This window comes from Neoarius graeffei, chromosome 3 (genome assembly GCF_027579695.1).
Source record: "Neoarius graeffei isolate fNeoGra1 chromosome 3, fNeoGra1.pri, whole genome shotgun sequence".
In the NCBI taxonomy this organism is placed as follows: domain Eukaryota; kingdom Metazoa; phylum Chordata; class Actinopteri; order Siluriformes; family Ariidae; genus Neoarius; species Neoarius graeffei.
In genome coordinates, this window is record NC_083571.1 from 21,764,790 (window position 1) to 21,787,875 (window position 23,086).

A 23,086-nucleotide genomic window follows, 5' to 3' on the forward strand; every position below is an offset into this window, starting at 1 on the left:
AACCGCACTGCAAAAAAAAAAATGTTATTTACCAGCTGGGAGGTCCGTATCGTGAAATACTGTGACCGAGGTCTTGAAAGTACTGACTGAGGCCCTCTGGTCCGAGGTCAGTATTCAAGGCCGAGGTCACGGTATTTCACCATACGGACCTACCTTAAACTGGTAAATAATATATTTATTTTTTTATTTACCAAATTCTAACAGAAAACGAGAGCACCCGAAAGGGAAAACCGAGCCGAGACGCCATTTTGAATCCTCATTCACGGCTGTAATGCAAATGGCTTCTTCCTCGGTATACAAGTGCACTTCCATGGCAGGAAAAAAAAACTATATTTTGCCACCTATGTAGTCCCCTATTTATACAAAATTGAGTCATTCAGGATTCAGCCATGTTTTTGCTTGGCATTAGCAAGTTAGAGGTTTTTAGCTTTCTCCTGAAATGTTTTCTTTTGTCTTCTTCAGGGTAGTAAAACTCGCTTTCGCTGTGAACACTCTCATTATCGTTATCCATGATGTAAAATTAATGCTATTTTGAATCCTCATTCACGGCTGTAATGCAAATGGCTTCCTCCTCAGTATACAAGTGCATTAGCAAGTTAGAGGTTTTTAGCTTTCTCCTGAAATGTTTTATTTTATTTCTTCTTCCTCAGGGTAGTAAAACTCGCTTTCGCTATGAACACTGTCGTTATCATTATCCATAATGTAAAATTAATGCTATTTTCCTGAGAAATGCTGGCAAAAATTTATAAGATTTTTGATAATCTTATAAATAAATCTTATTAAAAAAAGATAAATGTTGACAAAAAAATGCTATGTTTGTTGTTGTTGTGAACGAGCGAGTTGCCAGAGGTCCATAACCGGGGTCTGTAACCGGGGTCTGTATCATAGGATACGGACCCGCTCGCCAGCCAGTCAGAGCACAGGATTTGATGGAAACCGCACCGTGAAAAAAAAAAAAAGTGTGGTATTTACTTACATGGGTTAATGTGTGGGTTGTTGTTTTTTTTTTTTAAAAAGGCTGACAGTGAATGTACATTTGTGCACCCAGTTTGTTGTAGGTCCCTTCATGGATGTCCTAGCTGAAACCTCGCTGTACCACAGGTGTGTCTGGTACTTACTCTAAACTGAGTTTTGGGTTTTAGTGCTCTCCAAAATGAAGTATATTTCAAATTGTAGTGTTTAGCAAACACATCATTTTATTCTTTTCAGTAATTATCTTCTATTCAGAATTTGTACTAAACTGGTAGGAAGAATCCTCGACAATATCTGTACTAAGATTTTATCTTGTGTTTATAAAGGTCTCCTAAACAAACCGTTGGAGAATGTCCAGAACTAGTTGTGAAATTGCAGAATTTCATGGTGATGTTCTTCAGCAGTTTGCCTCAGGACAGACAAGGTATAGATTTCAGAGCATCTCTTGTATTAAGTGTTCCATGAAAAATAATGTGTTAACATACAACTTCTGTGTGTGAGCAGTTCCTACAAATGTTAAATGCCATCCATTTTGATGTTGATGTTCTTTAATGATCTCTTCAGGATCAGTGCTACTGCAGATGCTCAAACATTTGAGCTCTCGACGGTGGTGTTCTGTCCCTCTGTTATTCCTTTCTCAAACCCTGTCCTGCTTGCCACCCTGCCCACTTCTGAAAGTAGATGGGCTACATATACTCAGGTATATTTAGATTAGGTATTTAGCTGCCATATTTGACCAAAGCAACTGCTATTTACCAACTATAGGGAACACTCCCACTGCCACAACTTGGAGCTAAGTGTATAACACTCAGAATAAAAAAAAAAAAAAATCAGAACAACTGTACAAAGGCCCAATTATAAATTTAAAATGTGAAACGTAAGGAGTGAAAAATGAATCGTACAGAAATTAAACTTAAAATGTGAATTTATACAACAGGAGCAATTACAGTTGTGGCCAAAAGTTTACGTAATAAAGGTTATTTAATCCCAGTTTTTACACAATGCCACACATTTAATGTTACCATACATTCCTTTTGGTAAGTAAATTAGGGCATCTGGTTTGTTCACATCAAAGGTAAAACCATTCAATTAGAGACAGATTTATTTCAGCTTTAATTTCCTATATCGGAATTCCAGTGGGTAAAAAGATTCCACAAGTCAGTGTAATAACTTTTAGAAGCTTTTGACAGAGCAATTGTAATAATTAGCAGCACAACTATGGCTGTAAAAGGGCCTACCTTTAAGCCTGGTGTCTTTTTGCCCTTGATAGATTGGGGGGAAAGAACAAGCAACTCAGCCAAGACCTCAGAAAAATAATGAACCCCCTTAATTCTGGTTACTCCTTATACGACGAGCAGCCATAGTCATAGCTTGTGAAGCAGACCTTTAATTATTTCACTGGCATGATAATCACTTCTCACAATTCAAACTATAAAGCAATATAGAGTTTCACAAATATATATGGTAAAGCCAGTGAAATTATGAATAAATCTACTGTTTTGAATTTCAGAGAGCTGCTTGGCTGCACTATGGTCACCCACCACATTCTACTAAGAGGGGCCATCCAGTGCTTTCTGCTTCATGCTGTTCTCCAACTGTCTGATGTGGTATGAACTATTGAGTGCAAGTTTTTGGTTTGAGAACCTATGCTTCTGTCTTCAGCCAAATTCCCTAATTTGTCTCTAGATTTTTTTAGAAAGCTGTAAAGTGAATTGGTTGTTTTTTTTTTTTTTTTTTGTAACATGTTTTATTTGTATTATTTAGTTGGTGAATTGTAAATGACTGTTGGTGTCTGAATTGTTTGGTTTTTCTTTTTTGTTAGTCAGTGATGTGTCTGGATGAAGTATTTGCTTTTCTAGCACATTTCCGAGCTGAGGAGTCCCTGTGTCCAGGGACAACAATTTGGGAAAAGGTAGGATACCTGGCTGAGCAAGGAGGACGATTTATTTTCTTAATGTATGCATTTATAGTAACTATAAGCACAACACAGAGTACATTGCCAGTTCATTATTAACCATGCCAGCAATTTTGGACTACGTATTCCTTTCAGCTTAATCCCATGTATGTCTTTTTACAGCTTTGTGATTGGTTGCTAGCTAACGAGGGCAATTTTTGGTCTGCTGCAACTTCCACCAGTGTTTCCCCACAGAAAGTCTCAGTGCACAGCTACCACTCTTTAAAAGCCTTCCTGACCATACCAGCTAGCTCAGGTGAATCAGTGTTGGACTCATTTTGGTGTTTGACTCACCAAAATAAAAGGACATGGATTGATACTGATTATATTTTCAGTGTCAAACCATTTATCAGGTTAAAATGTATGTATATGAACATATATACTGTATTATACTTTGTTCATATTGCACTATACCCTGAATTAATAATACCCTGATTAAGGAAAAACACTGTTTTAAGACATTATTCATAATATGAATATGAATAATTGTTATACATACAGGACACTTTTTTGATAGAATAAAAAACATGTATTCTGTTCCCTTCAAGGGGGTTTCATTCATTTGTTTTGATAGCATGCAATATTGTTAGCATATCGCTTATCCTACGTGTATTATGTCACCCTACCCATGAGCGTTGAATATGGTTTATGATATTGCATGGTTGTCAAGACAACATGTCACATGTCAGAGATGTAAACCTTCTGCACTAGTGAGTGACTGTGACAATTTGTAAACAAACATGGCTGCCAGGTTTGCTTCATTAAATACGGAAGATTTTGTGAGAGTTTTGAAAGAGACAGACGCGTTGAACACTCGAAAGGAATGTGTATGTATAATAATAATAATAATAATAATAATAATATTGGCTGGCTTTTTTTGTGTTTGGTTTTTCCATTCAGCTAGCATGATATTGAACTCATCTACGACTCATTCAGTATCATGCTAGCTGAATGGAATATACCTGATATATGACTCAACACCAGCCAATATTATTTAAATATTCTACATAACTGCAATAACAAATTGGCCTTAAGATTTTTTTCACAGTGCCAGAATGACAGTACACTATTTCATTGGGGGCTAAGTAGCAAAACTATTGTGCTTGTACCTTTTTCTTATTCATCGTTTTCTTCTTCTGGCTAGGGTGTCTGTGGTAGTCCATAGAACCATATGGTAAAAAGTTTTTAAATTTCGCACACTGATTTGGGACAGTGCCCTGATTTTTTTTTTTCACCCAAGTTTCATGTTTGCACCTTGAGTACCCTAGCACCACCAGCAGGTCAAATTTGGATGTGCATTTATGCATGTAACTTTTGAAGTGTATACCAGATTTTCAAAAATGAGGTACCATTTGGATTCTTTGGCTCAAGCTGAGAACAGCACACTACATGATGATACTTTCCAACATATTGGAGGTGATCTTCAGACCAAGCCTTACAAAAGTGTGCATATGGATTTTTGACTTTCAAACTCACCCGAGTTTGAAAGTCTACTACATTGAAACTGTCCATTAAGTCCATTACATTGAAACTGCCAAACAGGAAGTGAGGTCATATCTCAACAACAGTTTGATCCATCAACGTCAAAATTGGTAAACTGACTCAGTACCCAACCTGGGGACATATAAAAAAGTTGAGTCATTTGACCACTGACGGGTACTGCAATAAGTAAAAGCGTGTTTTACCCAATAACTGTTGTTTGCCTTGAAAAAGTAAGTTTTGTATATGGTTCTGTGTTGGGAGATCATAAGGCAGAGACATAAGCGTTCATCCATTGCAGTTAATCAAAAATGGTGGCAAAGTCACAAAACAGGAATTGAGGGCAAAACTCAGTGCATTTATTTTATTCATTCTTTTTTGTTTGTCGGGTTTTTTCCCCTTTATTTATTTATTTGATAACTAGATGGGTATTAACATTGGTTTTGTTCTTGATAGATCAAGCAGACAGGATACCTGTAGTAGGCGAGGCTGAACTACTAGCTCGCACCCTCTTCCTCTCTGCAGACCTGGACTGGAGGAGAAGAGAGAAGCAGGGTCTCGAGGACAGAAGACTGGAACAACTTTTCTTCCCTCTGCTTGATATCCTCCACCGGCTCAACACCAGTGTTTATGTGCCAGTGTGCAAGAGTGATAAGAGTCTCCAGCTCATGTTAAGACTTCTACTGCTTCTTGGCAAAACTTTAGAGACTGAAAGGGAGAATGGTGTGTGTTCTATGTGCAGATAAGTGAGAATGCAACCAAGTTTAGATAGTGGCTGGATTTCTAAAGACTGGTCTTTAAATCATAATTTCTGTTTTTGTAGAAGATAAGATGGCAGTTGCCTTGACACAGCTGCTGTTGGGTGTGGTAGAACCAGTTCAGGAGTTCATTCTAAGAAGGCTGAGTGGAGAACTACAGGAGGTGGGTGCTGCATAAGCACACAAGCACATTATAAAAGCAAATACAGTGGTGCTTGAAAGTTTGTGAACCCTTTAGAATTTTCTATATTTCTGCAGAAATATGACCTAAAACAACATCAGATTTTCACACAAGTCCTAAAAGTAGATAAAGATAACACAGTTAAACAAATGAGACAAAAATATTATACTTGGTAATTTATTTATTGAGGAAAATGATCCAATATTGCATATCTGTGAGTGGCAAAAGTATGTGAACCTCTAGGATTAGCAGTTAATTTGAAGGTGAAATTAGAGTCAGGTGTTTTCAATCAATGGGATGACAATCAGGTGTGAGTGGGCATCCTGTTTTATTTAAAGAACAGGGATCTATCAAAGTCTGATCTTCACAACACATGTTTGTGGAAGTGTATCATGGCACGAACAAAGGAGATTTCTGAGGACCTCAGAAAAAGCGTTGTTGATGCTCATCAGGCTGGAAAAGTTTACAAAACCATCTCTAAAGAGTTTGGACTCCACCAATCCACAGTCAGACAGATTGTGTACAAATGGAGGAAATTCAAGACCATTGTTCCCCTCCCCAGGAGTGGTCGACCAACAAAGATCACTCCAAGAGCAAGGCGTGTAATAGTCGGCGAGGTCACAAAGGACCCCAGAGTAACTTCTAAGCAGCTGAAGGCCTCTCTCACATTGGCTAATGTTAATGTTCATGAGTCCACCATTAGGAGAACACTGAACAATAATGGTGTGCATGGCAGGATTACAAGGAGAAAGCCACTGCTCTCCAAAAAGGACATTGCTGCTCATTTGTAGTTTGCTAAAGATCACGTGGAGATGCCAGAAGGCTGTAGGAAAAAATGTTTTATGGATGGATGAGACCAAAATAGAACTTTTTGGTTTAAATGAGCAGCGTTATGTTTGGAGAAAGGAAAACACTGCATTCCAGCATAAGAACCTTATCCTATCTGTGAAACATGGTGGTGGTAGTATCATGATTTGGGCCTGTTTTGCTGCATCTGGGCCAGGACGGCTTGCCATCATTGATGGAACAATGAATTCTGAATTATACCAGCAAATTCTAAAGGAAAATGTCAGGACATCTGTTCATGAACTGAATCTCAAGAGAAGGTGGGTAATGCAGCAAGACAACGACCCTAAGCACACAAGTTGTTCTACCAAAGAATGGTTAAAGAAGAATAAAGTTAATGTTTTGGAATGGCCAAGTCAAAGTCCTGACCTTAATCCAATCAAAATGTTGTGGAAGGACCTGAAGCGAGCAGTTCATGTGAGGAAACCCACCAACATCCCAGAGCTGAAGCTGTTCTGTACGGAGGAATGGGCTAAAATTCTTCCAAGCCGGTGTGCAGGACTGATCAACAGTTACCGGAAACGTTTAGTTGCAGTTATTGCGGCACAAGGGGGTCACACCAGATACTGAAAGCCAAGGTTCACATACTTTTGGCACTCACAGATATGTAATATTGGATCATTTTCCTCAATAAATAAATAACCAAGTATAATATTGTTGTCTCATTTGTTTAACTGGGTTCTCTTTATCTACTTTTAGGACTTGTGTGAAAATCTGATGATGTTTTAGGTCATATTTCTGCAGAAATATAGAAAATTCTAAAGGGTTCACAAACTTTCAAGCACCACTGTAGTTGTGGTGTGTACTTGAACTGTCTTTTTTTTTTTTTTTAGTTGTCTGATATAGGCAGAGCAAATCTGTATTTGTCTCTTCTGCGGGAGCTGATAAAAACTTACAGCAAAGTCCCAGGCTACAGCTTTAACTTGCAGAAAAACTATGTGTCAAGACTCACTATCGGCTGTGTGAGACTACTCAATGAGCCATCTGAACAGGTACTACAAAATGCTTTTTGTGTAATCCTGATGTCATAGGATGTTACACTTTCAAATGAAACCCAATAGACTGTAACCATGTCTGGAAATGTGATTTGCTGTTTTTATATGTTATCATTTGTCATTCACCAAGCCCATTTGTTGAGCTGCTTCTGATAAATTCACCCTTTTTCAGTTTTGCTAACCTATATAATAAATATATTTAATGTATTATATGATTATATTTGTTCAGCTTAACACTGATTTTGTGGCTTGTTTGTGTGTGTGTGTGTGTGTGTGTGGTATTTTCCAGAATCCATCTATTGCTGGACAGGTGCAAAAAGCAATTAGCATGGCAACATTAGCCTTGCTATGTGAGCTGGCTGACCAGTGTTTGTTTGAATCCCAGTCTGAGGCTATGAGATCCCTGTGCTCCCTCACTGCTTATTTCTGTCCATCCTCATCCTCTTCATCCACACCTCAGATCTTTAACCAGACCTTACTGAAGCCTTGTTCTACAGCAGACATCTCCAGCTGGTCTGTTTCAGATAAGAAGTCAAATTTTGTGTCTTTCTCACTAACTAGTATTTAAATTGATTATAAATCCAATGAATATAAAACTACAGTCTGCTGAAGAGTATCACAATTTTTCTTTTTTTCTGCATTTTCTCTCTTCTTTTCCTTTCTTGGCTGTGCCTAATCGGAGCCAGTTCATCTCGTTCCCAGGAGCATTTCCTTTAATAAGAGGCTCTCAAAAATTCAGTGTCTGTCTGTCCAATGGTGTCAAAATAATCTCTAATTAGTTGCCGGTGTCTCACAAAATTACTTGCTTATTCCATGTCTGTTTTGAGGATTTGGAGAAGTAGGGTTTTTTGCACTTTCTATTAATGAAGGATCGAACATTTGTCTCGACATCTTATGTTAGTGGACAGATACTACCACATGTGATTGTGTACGGACATGGTTGTACAGTTAGTTTATGGACTAGCAGTTAGTTTATCATCTAGAGATATGGTTGCGTAGTTTAGGTAAAAGGTGTAGGTACATTTTTAGACCAAAAGGCATAACAATCATTTGAAAGAAACAGCTGTCTGGTCTATGAAAAGCAAATCAGCTCAGATAGGAGTCACGGATATTTGTCAATATTTTTAAGTAAAAATGGCTGTGATAAATGGCTTATCTCCTTGTTCAGTGCATTTTATTTAGCAGACTTTATCCTACTTTATATATAGGAAAACAGTGTGTATATATATCAGATTATAAAAAGTTAGGGTGTGCACCATAAAAATGTCATATGTGCAAGGTGTTGATTATTTGAGCAAAATTTTTAGCCCTGAAGTTTGTACCTTGATAAGTCTGCACGGTCTTAGGATGATTAAATGTGGACAAGAATACAACCCCGATTCCAAAAAAGTTGGGACAAAGTACAAATTGCAAATAAAAATGGAATGTAATAATTTACAAATCTCAAAAACTGATATTGTATTCACAGTAGAACATAGACAACATATCAAATGTCGAAAGGAGACATTTTGAAATTTCATGCCAAATATTGGCTCATTTGAAATTTCATGACAGCAACACATCTCAAAAAAGTTGGGACAGGGGCAATAAGAGGCTGGAAAAGTTAAAGGTACAAAAAAGAAACAGCTGGAGGACCAAATTGCAACTCATTAGGTCAATTGGCAGTAGGTCATTAACATGATTGGGTATAAAAAGAGCATCTTGGAGTGGCAGCGGCTCTCAGAAGTAAAGATGGGAAGAGGATCACCAATCCCCCTAATTCTGCGCCGACAAATAGTGGAGCAATATCAGAAAGGAGTTCAACAGTGTAAAATTGCAAAGAGTTTGAACATATCATCATCTACAGTGCATAATATCATCAAAAGATTCAGAGAATCTGGAAGAATCTCTGTGCGTAAGGGTCAAGGCCGGAAAACCATACTGGGTGCCCGTGATCTTTGGGCCCTTAGACGGCACTGCATCACATACAGGCATGCTTCTGTATTGGAAATCACAAAATGGGCTCAAAAATATTTCCAGAGAACTTTATCTGTGAACACAATTCACCGTGCCATCCGCCATTGCCAGCTAAAACTCTATAGTTCAAAGAAGAAGCCGTATCTAAACATGATCCAGAAGCGCAGATGTCTTCTTTGGGCCAAGGCTCATTTAAAATGGACTGTGGCAAAGTGGAAAACTGTTCTGTGGTCAGACGAATCAAAATTTGAAGTTCTTTATGGAAATCAGGGACACCGTGTCATTCGGACTAAAGAGGAGAAGGACGACCCAAGTTGTTATCAGCGCTCAGTTCAGAAGCCTGCATCTCTGATGGCATGGGGTTGCATTAGTGCGTGTGGCATGGGCAGCTTACACATCTGGAAAGACACCATCAATGCTGAAAGGTATATCCAGGTTCTAGAGCAGCATTTGCTCCCATCCAGACGATGTCTCTTCCAGGGAAGACCTTGCATTTTCCAGCATGACAATGCCAAACCACATACTGCAATTACAGCATCATGGCTGCGTAGAAGAAGGGTCCGGGTACTGAACTGGCCAGCCTGCAGTCCAGATCTTTCACCCATAGAAAACATTTGGTGCATCATAAAACGGAAGACACGACAAAAAAGACCCAAGACAGTCGAGCAACTAGAATCCTACATTAGACAAGAATGGGTTAACATTCCTATCCCTAAACTTGAGCAACTTGTCTCCTCAGTCCCCAGACGTTTACAGACTGTTGTAAAGAGAAAAGGGGATGTCTCACAGTGGTAAACATGGCCTTGTCCCAACTTTTTTGAGATGTGTTGTTGTCATGAAATTTAAAGTCACCTAATTTTTCTCTTTAAATGATACATTTTCTCAGTTTAAACATTTGATATGTCATCTATGTTCTATTCTGAATAAAATATGGAATTTTGAATCTTCCACATAAGTGCATTCCATTTTTATTTACAATTTGTACTTTGTCCCAACTTTTTTGGAATCGGGGTTGTATTACTAGAGCTTTACTGCAGTATAAGCTGTGTAACCTAGCTCATGACAGTCGGTTTGACTGTGTTGACATTTACAGGATATGCCAGGCAAATGATTTTTAAAATCCTCCAGCAAAAACTTTGAGTGTCAGATTACTAAGCTTGTGAAGTAACATCCCCCTTTTCTCTTGCAAACTCTTGAAATGTTTGGAAAGATACTTTTCTCTGATGAGCTCCCAGCACTAGTTCATGCAGTGTTACATCCTCATACTACAGTTAGGTCCATATATATTTGGACACTGACACAAATTTTGTTTTTTTACCTGTTTACTGAAACATATTCAAGTTATAGTTATATAGTGGACATGGACAGAAAGTCCAGACTTTCAGCTTTCATTTGAGGGTATCCACATTAAAATTGGATGAAGGGTTTAGGAGCTTCAGCTCCTTAACATGTGCCACCCTGTTTTTAAAGGGACCAAAAGTAATTGGACAGTTGACTCAAAGGCTATTTCATGGGCAGGTGTGGGCAATTCCTTCGTAATGTCATTCTCAATTAGCAGATAAAAGGCCTGGAGTTGATTTGAGGTGTGGTGCTTGCATTTGGAAGATTTTGCTGTGAAGAAAACATGCGGTCAAAGGAGCTCTCCATGCAGGTGAAACAAGCCTTCCTTAAGCTGCGAAAACAGAAAAAACCATCAGAGAAATTGCTACAATATTAGGAGTGGCAAAATCTACAGTTTGGTACATCCTGAGAAAGAAAGAAAGCACTGGTGAACTCATCAGTGCAAAAAGACCTGGACGCCCACAGAAGACAACAGTGGTGGATGATCGCAGAATAATTTCCATGGTGAAGAGAAACCCCTTCACAGCAGCCAACCAAGTGAACAACACTCTCCAGGAGGTGGGCGTATCAATATCCAAATCTACCATAAAGAGAAGGCTGTATGAAAGTAAATACAGAGGGTTCACTGCACGGTGCAAGCCACTCATAAGCCTCAAGAATAAAAAGGCTAGATTGGACTTTGCTAAAAAACATCTAAAAAAGCCAGCACAGTTCTGGAAGAACATTCTTTGGACAGATGAAACCAAGATCAACCTCGACCAGAATGATGGAAAGAAAAAAGTATGGCAAAGGTGTGGTACAGCTCATGATCCAAAGCATACCACATCATCTGTAAAACACGGCGGAGGCAGTGTGATGGCTTGGGCATGCATGGCTGCCAGTGGCACTGGGTCACTAGTGTTTTATTGATGATGTGACACAGGACAGAAGCAGCTGGATGAATTCTGAGGTATTCAGAGACATACTGTGTGCTCAAATCCAGGCAAATGCAGCCAAACTGATTGGTCGGCGTTTCATAATACAGATGGACAATGACCCAAAACATAAAGCCAAAGCAACCCAGGAGTTTATTAAAGCAAAGAAGTGGAATATTATTGAATGGCCAAGTCAGTCACCTGATCTCAACCCAATTGAGCATGCATTTCACTTGTTAAAGACTAAACTTCAGACAGAAAGGCCCACAAACAAACAGCAACTGAAAACCGCTGCAGTAAAGGCCTGGCATAGTATTAAAAAGGAGGAAACACATCGTCTGGTGATGTCCATGAGTTCAAGACTTCAGGCAGTCATTGCCAACAAAGGGTTTTCAACCAAGTATTAGAAATGAACATTTTATTTACAGTTATTTAATTTGTCCAATTACTTTTGAGCCCCTGAAATGAAGGGATTGTGTTTAAAAAAAAATGCTTTAGTTCCTCACATTTTTATGCAATCATTTTGTTCAACCCACTGAATTAAAGCTGAAAGTCTGAACTTCAACTGCATCTGAATTGTTTTGTTCAAAATTCATTGTGGTAATGTACAGAACCAAAATTAGAAAAATGTTGTCTCTGTCCAAATATTTATGGACCTAACTGTACATCATGGACTTCTTGAGCTTTAGCTGTGACCTTAAAGGAGATACGCAGAGCCTTTATTTTTAAATAAATTTCTGAGTGGATAGTATCTCCATCCTTGACTCTTGTATGCTGTATAAATGGGAATAAAAAATATATATTTTTGAGAGTTAAAATCAACCGCAAAGTTGGCATTTGAGCTGCCCCGCTGAGCCAACCAGCCCTGAGTGCATGACATCACAGCAGGAACCAGTTTTAAGGCTGAGGCCTTTGACAGCTATAGACCAAAGTCGTATAAATAAAACTTTATGGTGAAAGTAAGAAATCCCGTTACCGACTTGCTCAACTAAGACTGATTTGACTTCAATGATTGTGGGTTGACTCTCATTAAAACAGGATAGGTGTTATAACTTATGCAACATACATGTACATGCATGCATTTTCACTGATAAACTGTAAAAGGCTAATTAAATAATCAGATGAACTGAGACAATCACATTCTGAAGCAAATTAAATAATCTTATACCGGTAACTTGAAGGTCATAGGCAAAGGTTTTCAATTTATGCACATTTGAAACTTTATATGGCAAGATAAGTCTTTGTCATTGTCACTTTTCCAAAGGTACAACGAAATTGAAGGTGCTGTTGACTCATTGAGTTATAGAAAGAAAAAAGGAAAAAAGGGGGGAGAACAAATAAAGTATAAAAATAAATAGTAAAGTATACAGAGTTGCACTGGTAAAATGGTATAAACAGAATATAAACAAATCTATTGTATGGTTCTATATGTACACGGATTGCACTTAAAATAGTACAAACAGAATTGTTTTGTTTCTGTATGTACACAGATTGCACTGATAAGAAAATATATGCACCCATATATATATTGCACAAATTGCACATTGGCCAAGAATAGTTCTATTGCACATTTGAGTTTAAAGCTATGATTGCTTTGGGATAAAAACTGTTTTTAGGCGGTTTGTCCTGGTTTTCATTGCTCTGTATCTCTTGCCTGATGGCAACAGCTGGAAGAGACACTCAGTGCGTTTACATGCACATCCAAATCGAGCTACTGTCGGTAATCGAGCTAAGGGTCCCAGCAGGGGTGCCAGAGAAATCCAATCCTACATGCACACAAGGAAATCGAGCTATTGTGTGAGGTACATTGTGCACCCGAGCCACAGGTGGCGCTACACGCGCCATCGTGTTGGTACACTTCCGGTTGTCGTCATGAAGAAGAGCTATTCAAGAGTATAAACAAAGTTATCAGTTCCGTGTTCACAAGAAGAACGACGACGAGGACAGCAACATCGAGATATATATATTCAACTCCTTAAGCTGAATGAGCATGAACTCTATCTCCTCATTGCTCCAGAAGTGCACGTTTCTACTACTGTTGTCATGCTGACTGAGGCTGTTGTGTTTCCCGCTTGTGGTCTCGTCACTCATCACTTCCAGAAGGGGCAGTGCTAAAGTAAGTAGCTCGACTACGTAGCTCAATAGGGTTTACATGCACTAAGTAGCTCGGCTACAATCGCATAATCTAGGTCGCGTAGCTCGATTACGAGAAATCCAGTTCGGTTCGATTTCAGCCGAGCTAAGGTGTTTCCATGGCATTTAGAACTTCGATTTCAGTCGAGCTACGGCAGAAATTCGATTTTCTCTATGTGCATGTAAACGCACTGAATGACCGGGGTGTGAAGAGTCTTTTGAAATGTCCATTGCTTTCCTGCGGCATCTGGAGGTGTAAATCTGTTCCGGGGTGGGGAGGGGGCAGCCTATTGTTTTCTCTGCTGCCCTAACGACTTTGTGGAGCTCCTTAAAAAACCCTCTGTAATTTTCTTCTGGTCCCAAGAAGTATTGTTAATAAGTAATAATTAAAATAAGTTAGAATAAGTTCACGCAGATCACAGCGAATTTCTGCTCGGCAATTTTCGTGACCACTTGGCGCGTGACGTCATTCATGGCAAACAAATCGCTCGAGTTGAGTCCACTTCCGTTTATTTACATTGCCATTCGACTTGAGTGCAGACGTGCGTTCGGGAATTTCCAAAGAAAACCCATGCCTTGTTGTTGTGCAGTGAACTGTAACAACGGGACCAGTTCAGGAAGAAGTTTTTACCTTTTTCTGAGAGAGGAGAAGAGGCGGAGAGAGTGGATTGTGCGCGTGAAGCAAGAGGGTTGGCAGCCGGGTAAATACGCCACTCTGTGCTCCGATCACTTTTTGAAGAATCCCCATCTGTTGGAGGGTTTAGGTGTCAGTGTCGGACAGAGAATATGTATATGTTACACCTGCTGGCTCAAGGCAAGTGCAACATAAAGGGAGACCACACCAAGTAGTATGTTCGATATATCGATATTTATTTAAATAATGAAAGAATATCAGTAATATGTAAAATAAAAGTGTAATGTGTTATGGTCTGTGTGCAAATGAATTTAGCCAAACCAAAATGAAGGAGGAATCTCCCTCTTGCCTTCTCGGGAGACCTTTTATAGGCCAAGCCCCCATTATCTACAATCCTCCACACCTGGACCAGTCACCTGTTGATTGCACATTAAGCAACACACGGACCAGGGTGGAGCTAAAGACACCCCAAAACAGACAAGGTCGTGACACCCCCCTCCTTAAAACAGAGACACACCTCAGTGAGTCTCTGCACAATTTAACTAAACAAAAAACTAAATATCCATATACAGAACATATACAACAGGGCACAGTGAAAACACCACAAAAACTTAAATCAGTCATACTACAGTGACTGTGAAATACCCATCCACTTTCCACTGTCCTGCATCTCCCCATCCCAACCAATCAGCACACCTTGACGCCAGGCAGCAATTTAAGACGGGCTGAAATAAGAGAAACACAGAACACACTGGATTATGACAGAGCAATCACGCATCACAAGGGGACCGCGACAAAGCGTCAGCCATAATGTTCTCCACCCCCCTAATATGACGGATATCCAAATTATACGGCTGTAGAAACAACACCCAACGCATAAGGCGCTGGTTGGGATTCTGCAATGAATGAAGGAACGTTAGCGGGTTGTGGTCAGAATAGACCACCACGGGCCGTACTCCTCCCCCCACATAAACATCGAAATGTTGCAATGCCCAAACCAAAGCTAACGCTTCCTTTTCTATAACCGAATAGCCAGCAGGTGTAACAGAAGGCTCAAACCTGACTCTGTTCCAACAAAATTCGAACACAAAATCAAGCAGTCAAAGAAGAAATGGAGCAACAATGCTCAAGCAAAAAGGAGAAGATTGGAGGTAAACATTTTTACCTTTGCTTGCAATTGACAAGTCAAGAATCCTGAGGGATCCTGTACAATCATTGTGGAAATGAGACAAAAGGGATATTTCCTCGCTCAGAGTAGGCTATAAATAGTATAATGCTTGTATTACTATTAGGAATATATTATATTAGCAATATAAACGAATCCACGTTATATTATAGGGATTGTGTGTGTGCCCGTGTGCTTTAATTATTCTTCAAAAGGGCTCTTATTTAATATTACGATGAAAGTAAGAATTTATAACTTCCAGGATAAATCGTTTGGGCGCGAGTCTTGTTGAGGTCCGGGGTCACCACGATCGGAGTCGGCCAAGTCGCTGTCCGATTCCGAGGCCGCACAGTCAAACCAGTGAGACACATTCACCGATTGCTTCGCAACGGCCATAGGTTCATACATATACGGTTTCACCTCTCGATATTCAATTTGGAGAGTTCCTACTTCAAAATCGCTATCGTTTTCAGACATTTTACACAACCTCTCACGACCAAAGCCCGTACACGTGTGCTCAGTTCGCAAGTAAACACAGAACTGCTCTCAGTGTGTTTGCCTTGAATGACATCACGACGACGGTCCCCTGGCGGTAAAAGTGCGCGTAAGTGAGATGTAAACATACCTTCAGAACTTGTACAAACTAGTATATTTTAACTGTTTTATTCAATTTTAGGGTGCAAATTAGACACCAGGAAGATTATATTCACTTTTTGGGTCGTTCTTCTAGAAAATAAAGTTGATATTCTATGTTCCACCTCTGACCTTTGCCTATGATCTTTAAACACACAATACAAGTTACATGTATTAATCTAAATGCAGGTAAACAACGTTTTTTTTGTTTTTTTTTAATCCAAATGAGAGTTGGAGCTTACCCATCTGTGTTCTCGCTTCTTGAAGGCCGATTGTTTTTGAAAAAATCTGACTTTCAGTTGTTCGTTCAGTTCTCCGTTCATTCGCTTCTTCCACATAAGGGAGAGATGGCAGCAATATCCAGTTTAGAAATAAGACGGCTGATCCACTCATTCACCTTTCTTCATACTGTGTACTCCAGCATTATTGCTGGGCTCAGGCAATTACTAAAACCCGGGATGGAACGGGATGTCACCGGTTTTAGCAACAACTGCAGGGAACTGGTGCAACTGAACTTACCTTCCTTTTTGAAATAAATAAATACTTTACTTTTTGCTTGTAGTTTTCTTTAATTGTTGGTACTGCACCCTCTTTCAATACAGGCTTATAGCCAACGCTGCTCAACAGATCAGAGGTAGGGATCGACCGATATGTTTTTTTCAGGGCCGATACCGATTATTATGGAATTGGGATGCCGATAACCGATAAATGTAAACATTATAATTCACATGAAATTAAACATGGCACACACTGACACAGACCTTCATATCCATGAAATGTATGTTTAATTGTAAAATTGAACATGAAATTTTGTGCAGGGAGATGCCAGCAGCATTTGTACAATAAAGTCAAACATTAGTTAGAATAAAATGAGAAATAAAATAATAATAAAATATTCACCAATAAAAAAATAAATCACTCCCTACTATATTACAGCTCACCATTTTCAGTGGAAAATAAATGAAAATACACTCTGGATTCTTTTACACTAAGAACTAAGTAAGACTTACCAACTTCAAGTAGTTTTTAAATAACAAATCAAGTGTAGGGAGCTGCCTGCAGCATTTTTTAAAAAGTAAAATCAAACATCAAGTAGGCTATCACTCCCTATTATGTAACAACTTAACAAGTAACCATCTACGGCTCTGCTCCTTTAAGAGTATATCGCTTTCCGAATCAGAAGCGCTAGCGAGGAGAATCACTTGCGCAAGAATTATAAATACTAGTGGAGTACATTACAGCGCAATGTGAAGTAGCATAAGAACATTTAAGTCAAGAGTTTAATTGATGTATTTCGTTCATTACCGTTTATCCAAGCAAGTGCGCATCCACGACACAATTAATTACTGAGCCCACAACAAGCGTCCTGACAAACTCCCTACAGTATTACATAGCCTACTAGCACCATATCACACCTGGCTTGTTTAAATGTTCAAATAGCGCTTTATAAAGTTACCTAACATATACAAGTGCAATGCGCTTTTTGAGCACGAGTCACGTCATGAAGTTTACTCATCACCATAACAAATAGCCAGTAGGCTTGCGCTAGCCTACAGAGCACAAACACTACGTTTAATTTCATCTTCCCTTGACCACCTCTCTGTATGGCTGTCATTCTACTGTTCGAGTAGAACTACTGACACATTCACAATGTTTCCAGACAGGGATTTAAAAATGACTGCAGCCTACGTTATGCTGGGGACTGCTTACTATGGACAACATTACATGTAGTTTCAGCGAGACTAGTTGGTTGTAGGCTAATTCAAGTGCTTCCTTCCGTAAGCTAAGTTTGCCTGGCTACACAGATGCAAATGGACAATTTTAACGAGTAGTAGATGAAGAATGTAAACATATGTGCTTTTGCAACTTGTGTGTTTGTGACTTATTGCGGCAAAAGCAGCGTGTCCTTACCTTGAAGTGGGATCTGCTAGCTTCTGCCCGAGTGCCCGTACGGCCGCCTTGAAACAGTTCACAGCGGTTAGCTACGCGTGTTGATTGGCTGTATCCCGAGTGCCCGTATGGCCGCCTTGAAACAGTTCACAACAAATCAGATGTTGTGGTGGGCGGGACCGTATTCTTGAACTCAGAGAGGCGAGTGCAGGAAAGGACGTGCAGTGACAGTCGCGTTAGGAACGAAATGGCTGCAAAAAGGCATGTTATCGGCATATCAGTGGAAATTATGGCCGATACCGATAACCCAAAAAATGCAGAATATCGGCCCGATATATCGGCCAGGCCGATTATCGGTCGACCCCTAATCAGAGGTCTCGTACGAGTCTTCAGTAAAATGTGCAGAGGAGAGACCACTTCATAGGCGCCCAATGTGCCCGTGAACAACTCACAAAACACGTCCAAGTCTTTGCAGTTTGAACATTCTTGGGCCATGAATGCAACATAAATCCAGCTTCTGTCGTGTTGCTGCACCAGCCAAAAACACATCTATGTGGCATGACGATAAATTAGCTCAAAATGGAAGCTCCAAGTTGCAGTCAGCTCTGTGTTTTAGTGTAGCGGAAATGGCGATGAGACAGATAGACTTCCTGCTGTGACGTTACAGACGTCAACGTCATTCACTCAGACTGCTACCTATATAAATCACTTTAATCGTAAAAATAACTATATTAGATTTATTGTTAACACTTAAAACTATTCCTGTGCCATTCTTGAGGTCTCAAGGCATTTATAAATGAAAGTGAGGCCATGGCTGTGCGTATATGCTTTAAGGAAATCAACATGAGTTGTTCAGTCCACTCAAACACATTAAAATAAGTGTACATTTTAGCTTATCAGAATGTAGGTATTTATGTGGGTGCAAGAGGCAGAGAGAGAAGGCACAGGTGGAGATGATCCAGTAGACCACAGGTTCCCAGACCCTGGTCCTGGCATACCCACACTTGCTCTAACACACCTGACCCAACTAATCAGCTAATGACATTGTGTTGCAGGGTGTATGTTAGGGCAGGGAAAACGCTAAAATATGCAGGCTAGGGGGTACTCTATGACCAAGGTTGGGATCTTGTGCCGTAGACAGAGGGGAGAGGGGATGAAGCCAGGGAAGAGTTTTGTGAAGCTCAAGTGCAGTCTAGGCACTCTGACAGCTCAGATCAAACAGTGCCACTGTAGCAAGAGAACTCACCATACCCCCTTCTGTATCATATGAAGTAGTGGGCCTAGAGAACCAGGACAGCAGCAAAGGAAAGGAAATTTAAAAAAATTAAATTAAAAAACAGCTAAAGTGAGATCTACACAAAGGTTCTATTTACAACCAGTTTGTTTAAATTCCACACCAGAGTTTTGTCTGACATTGAGTCTTTTTCCTATATGAAGTGGCCAAATGATTTGCACTTTCAGTGTGTCACTTGATTGGGAATTTTGTAGGGTGCGCTTACAATAAATTTCATAAAGGTTATACCTATGTAAGTTATATCAATCACTTTTATTAACAAATTAAACAGTTGCTTACTCTGGAGAGGGGCCAATATTTTCCAGTTTTTGGCAGCCTATGAATCAGTTGTTTGTTGTGCATCTACAATTGAGGTCAAACATTTATGTATACAGATGCTAAAAAAAATATTCATTCTCAGTTTTTCACAGTTCCACACCTTTTTTATTACCATACATTTCTTTTGGCAAGTCCCTTAGGACATGTACTTTGTTCACATTAGAGGTAATTTTAAAACAATAATTTAGAGACAGGTTTATTTAAGCTTTAATTCAGTTATGTAAGCTTTAATATATCAGAATTCCAGAAGTTTACATGCAGCAAGTTGACAGTGTCTTTAAACAAGCTTGAAGATGCAAAAAAATTGATGGAATAATTTTAGAAGCTACTGATTGGCCAGTTGTCATAATTAAGAGTTAATGGGAGAGCACCTGTGGCTGTAAAAGAGCCAATGCCTTTTTGAACTTGATACCATGGGTAAAAGGAAGCAACTCCCCGAAGACCTCAGAAATAACTTATGGACCTCCACAAGTCCAAGTTCCTAGCAGTCTCCAAACAACTGAAGGTACCATGAACATCTGTATAAACGATTGTATGATCATATAAAAGTTCTGTCTCACACAGACACTGCATCATTCTGCTAAGAGGTGCAAATTAACTCCATGGATGAACGAACTGAACCCCAAAACAACAACAAAGGAACTTGTGGAAGGAGTTGGAAGCATCATGTACCATACAACAAAATGGCCTCAACACAACAAATTGAAAGTATTGGAGTGACCATCACAAACCTTTGACCTGAACCCATATAAAATTTGTGGACTAACTGAGGAGTATGACTGAGCCAGCAGGACCACAAGCCTCACCATTTCTGTCAGGAGATTCAAGCAATGCCACCAAATACTTGTGAACTGTGTGTAAACTTTTGACCAACTGAAATTCTGATATAGTAAATAAAAGCTGAAATGAATCACTGAGCTATGATTTTGAGATAGCCTCATATAGAAGTAAATTAGATACCCTGTTTGACTTAACACATGAAATGTGTGGTAACATGAAGTGTTGTGAAAGGAGTTGTGAAAAATTGAGTTTGAATGTCTTTAGCCTAGGTATATGTAAACCCTTGGCCTCAAATGCAAGTACGGGTAGCACATTCATACATGTAAAATAAAGGTAACTAAGGTAAATGCTTGTTTGTCTCCCCCAAACAAGAAAAAGGGCTCTTAGCTACCCTAACCAGTAACCAAAAAAGTACAGGAGGTGCTACTTGCCCACTAACATTGTAAAGTACCAGTCAAAAGTTTGGACACACCTACTCATGTCTTTCTGTATTTTGTCTATTTTCTACATTGTACAACCCCAAATCAGAAAAAACAAGTGTTGCCAGGCAAAACAAACCTCGCCCCGTACCACTTGTGATGAATATGAAGCAAGATATCATGAAAAAAATAGGTACCCTGTGGGTACATGTGGCTACTGCTTATAAATAAAATTGTTTTCTGATACCATGTCCATACAGTAAACATAGCATATATATTTACTCTATGAGGCAGTAGCCACAAAAATGAAGCATAATCCAAAAATGAACAATTTAAAAATCACAGAAGTAAAATATATCAAGTGTCTGTACTTTTATATTATTCTACTCTTATCTCTTACAGTTTTCGAAACTGAAACCTCCGAACTGAGGCTGACATACACACGCTCTCGCCATAACCGAAACTCTTATTCCCGGAAATGGCCCAGCACTAGAGCTCAGTGGAATGCACTTTCCCTCTGTAATAAGCATAAATATGTATGAAAACGATTTCTTTAGTCTAGTCCATTTATTTTGAATGATAAACCGAATTATATACACTCACCGGCCATTTTAATTGGAGCACGTGTATGTGCATGCGCAGTGTGCAATTGTTACACTCTTACATTCTTACAGCATGCTGACATAGTGGCTAGTGCCTCTATATAAGTATAAAGGTTGACCTTTTTGGTGACCTTGACTGGATGACCCTCAAAATGTTGGAGGTTCTATTTGAGACTAATGCCCATCTATCCTGAAAGTTTCATGAAGATTGGTCCAGCTGTTTTCCCGTAATATTGTTACCAAAGAAACTAACAAAGAAACCCCACCGAAAACAATACCTCGCCCCCTGGTGGACTCCATCCCGGGCGAGGTAAAAATTAGGACAGTATGGAAAATGCCATTTAAAAAACATATTGCAGGCCTGCAACACCTTCCAAAAATAGTTGGGATGGGTGCAATTTAGGGCTAGTAATGAGGTAAAACGATTAAATAATGATGTGATTTGATGTGAACAGGTGATTATAGTCATGATTTGGTACAAAATCAGTATCCAGGAGAGGTCTAGTCTTTGAGGAGTAAAGATGGGCTGAGGAGCTCCAGTTTGTCAATAAATGCATGAGAAAATTATTGAAATGTTTAAAAACAATGTTCATCTGAAGATACAAAAGGATTTGGATATTTCACTCTCTACGGTGTAATACCATTAAACAATTCAAGGAATCTGGAGGAATTCTGATGCATAAAAGGCAAGGGTGCAAGCCTAAGATAAACATTCATGCCTCAGACGGCACTGCATCCAGAACTGGCATTCATGTGTAGCTCATTGTAACAGTTTGTATGGGTGGGTGGAGCACAGAGGACGGCAGGACAGAGATCAGGTTTGAAAACGGGGTTTTATTGCCACACTTTGCAGTGAACAACTTCATAAACTTAAACAGACACACACACAACCGGCGTCTGGTTCGGGGAAGAGCCCCTCTGCTCTCGCTGTCCCTCCTTAAGTAGGGCGCGGTCACTGGGAAGACACACAAACACAGGTTAATTGACATCAGGTGTAGTGATTCTGCCACTTACCTTCCCTGACTCCGCCCTCCTGTCACAGACCGGCGCTTGACCACACCCCCGCCGCCACATACCCCCACCGCCCGACTCAGGCCGGGCGGCCGTCCGGCCTGCAGCCGACTCCCCCCCTTCCCCCCCCTTGATGGGAGAGGAAGTCCGCCACGACCATCTGCGCCCCTGGCCTGTGGACCACCTTGAACTTAAAGGGTTGGAGTGCCAGATACCAACGGGTGATCCGCGTGTTGGCATCCTTCATGCGGTGGAGCCACTGGAGGGGCGCGTGGTCCGAACAGAGGGTGAAAGGGCATCCCAGCAGGTAGTAACAGAGGGCGAGGACCGCCCACTTGATCGCCAAGCACTCTTTTTCAATGGTGCTGTAGCGCCTCTCACGCACCGACAGCTTCCTGCTGATGTACAAGACTGGGCGGTCCTCCCCCTCCACCTCCTGGGACAAAACAGCCCCCAGCCCTCTGTCCGACGCATCCGTCTGCAACATAAAGGGGAGAGAGAAGTCAGGGGAGTGTAAAAGTGGCCCCCCACACAGTGCAGCCTTTACCTCAGAGAAAGCCCGCTGGCATTGCTCCGTCCACTGGACCGGATCTGGTGCCCCCTTTTTAGTCAGATCAGTCAGCAGGCTGGTGACGTCCGAATAATTAGGTATAAACCGACGATAATAGCCAGCCAGCCCCAGGAACTGTCTCACCCCCTTTTTGGTCTTGGGCCTCGGGCAGGCCGCAATTGCTGCTGTCTTGTTAATTTGGGGACGCACCTGCCCGTTGCCCAAGTGGAAGCCCAGATACTGTACTTCCACCTGCCCAAT

The 23,086-nt window shown here is 40.2% G+C and overlaps 1 protein-coding gene across 7 annotated transcripts in view; it reads left to right on the forward strand.

Moving 5' to 3' along the window:
- tarbp1 (TAR (HIV-1) RNA binding protein 1) overlaps nt 1–23,086 on the forward strand; it is a 124,124-nt gene that overhangs the window by 37,212 nt on the left and 63,826 nt on the right. For all 7 annotated transcript variants that reach the window (XM_060916486.1, XM_060916487.1, XM_060916485.1 and 4 more), the window contains exons 5-14: nt 1,049–1,101; nt 1,299–1,396; nt 1,537–1,672; nt 2,483–2,579; nt 2,795–2,884; nt 3,050–3,182; nt 4,862–5,128; nt 5,229–5,326; nt 7,024–7,182; nt 7,475–7,698. In XM_060916486.1, the coding sequence (XP_060772469.1) occupies nt 1,049–1,101; nt 1,299–1,396; nt 1,537–1,672; nt 2,483–2,579; nt 2,795–2,884; nt 3,050–3,182; nt 4,862–5,128; nt 5,229–5,326; nt 7,024–7,182; nt 7,475–7,698 (1,355 nt within the window). The remainder of the gene's footprint in view (nt 1–1,048; nt 1,102–1,298; nt 1,397–1,536; nt 1,673–2,482; nt 2,580–2,794; nt 2,885–3,049; nt 3,183–4,861; nt 5,129–5,228; nt 5,327–7,023; nt 7,183–7,474; nt 7,699–23,086) is intronic.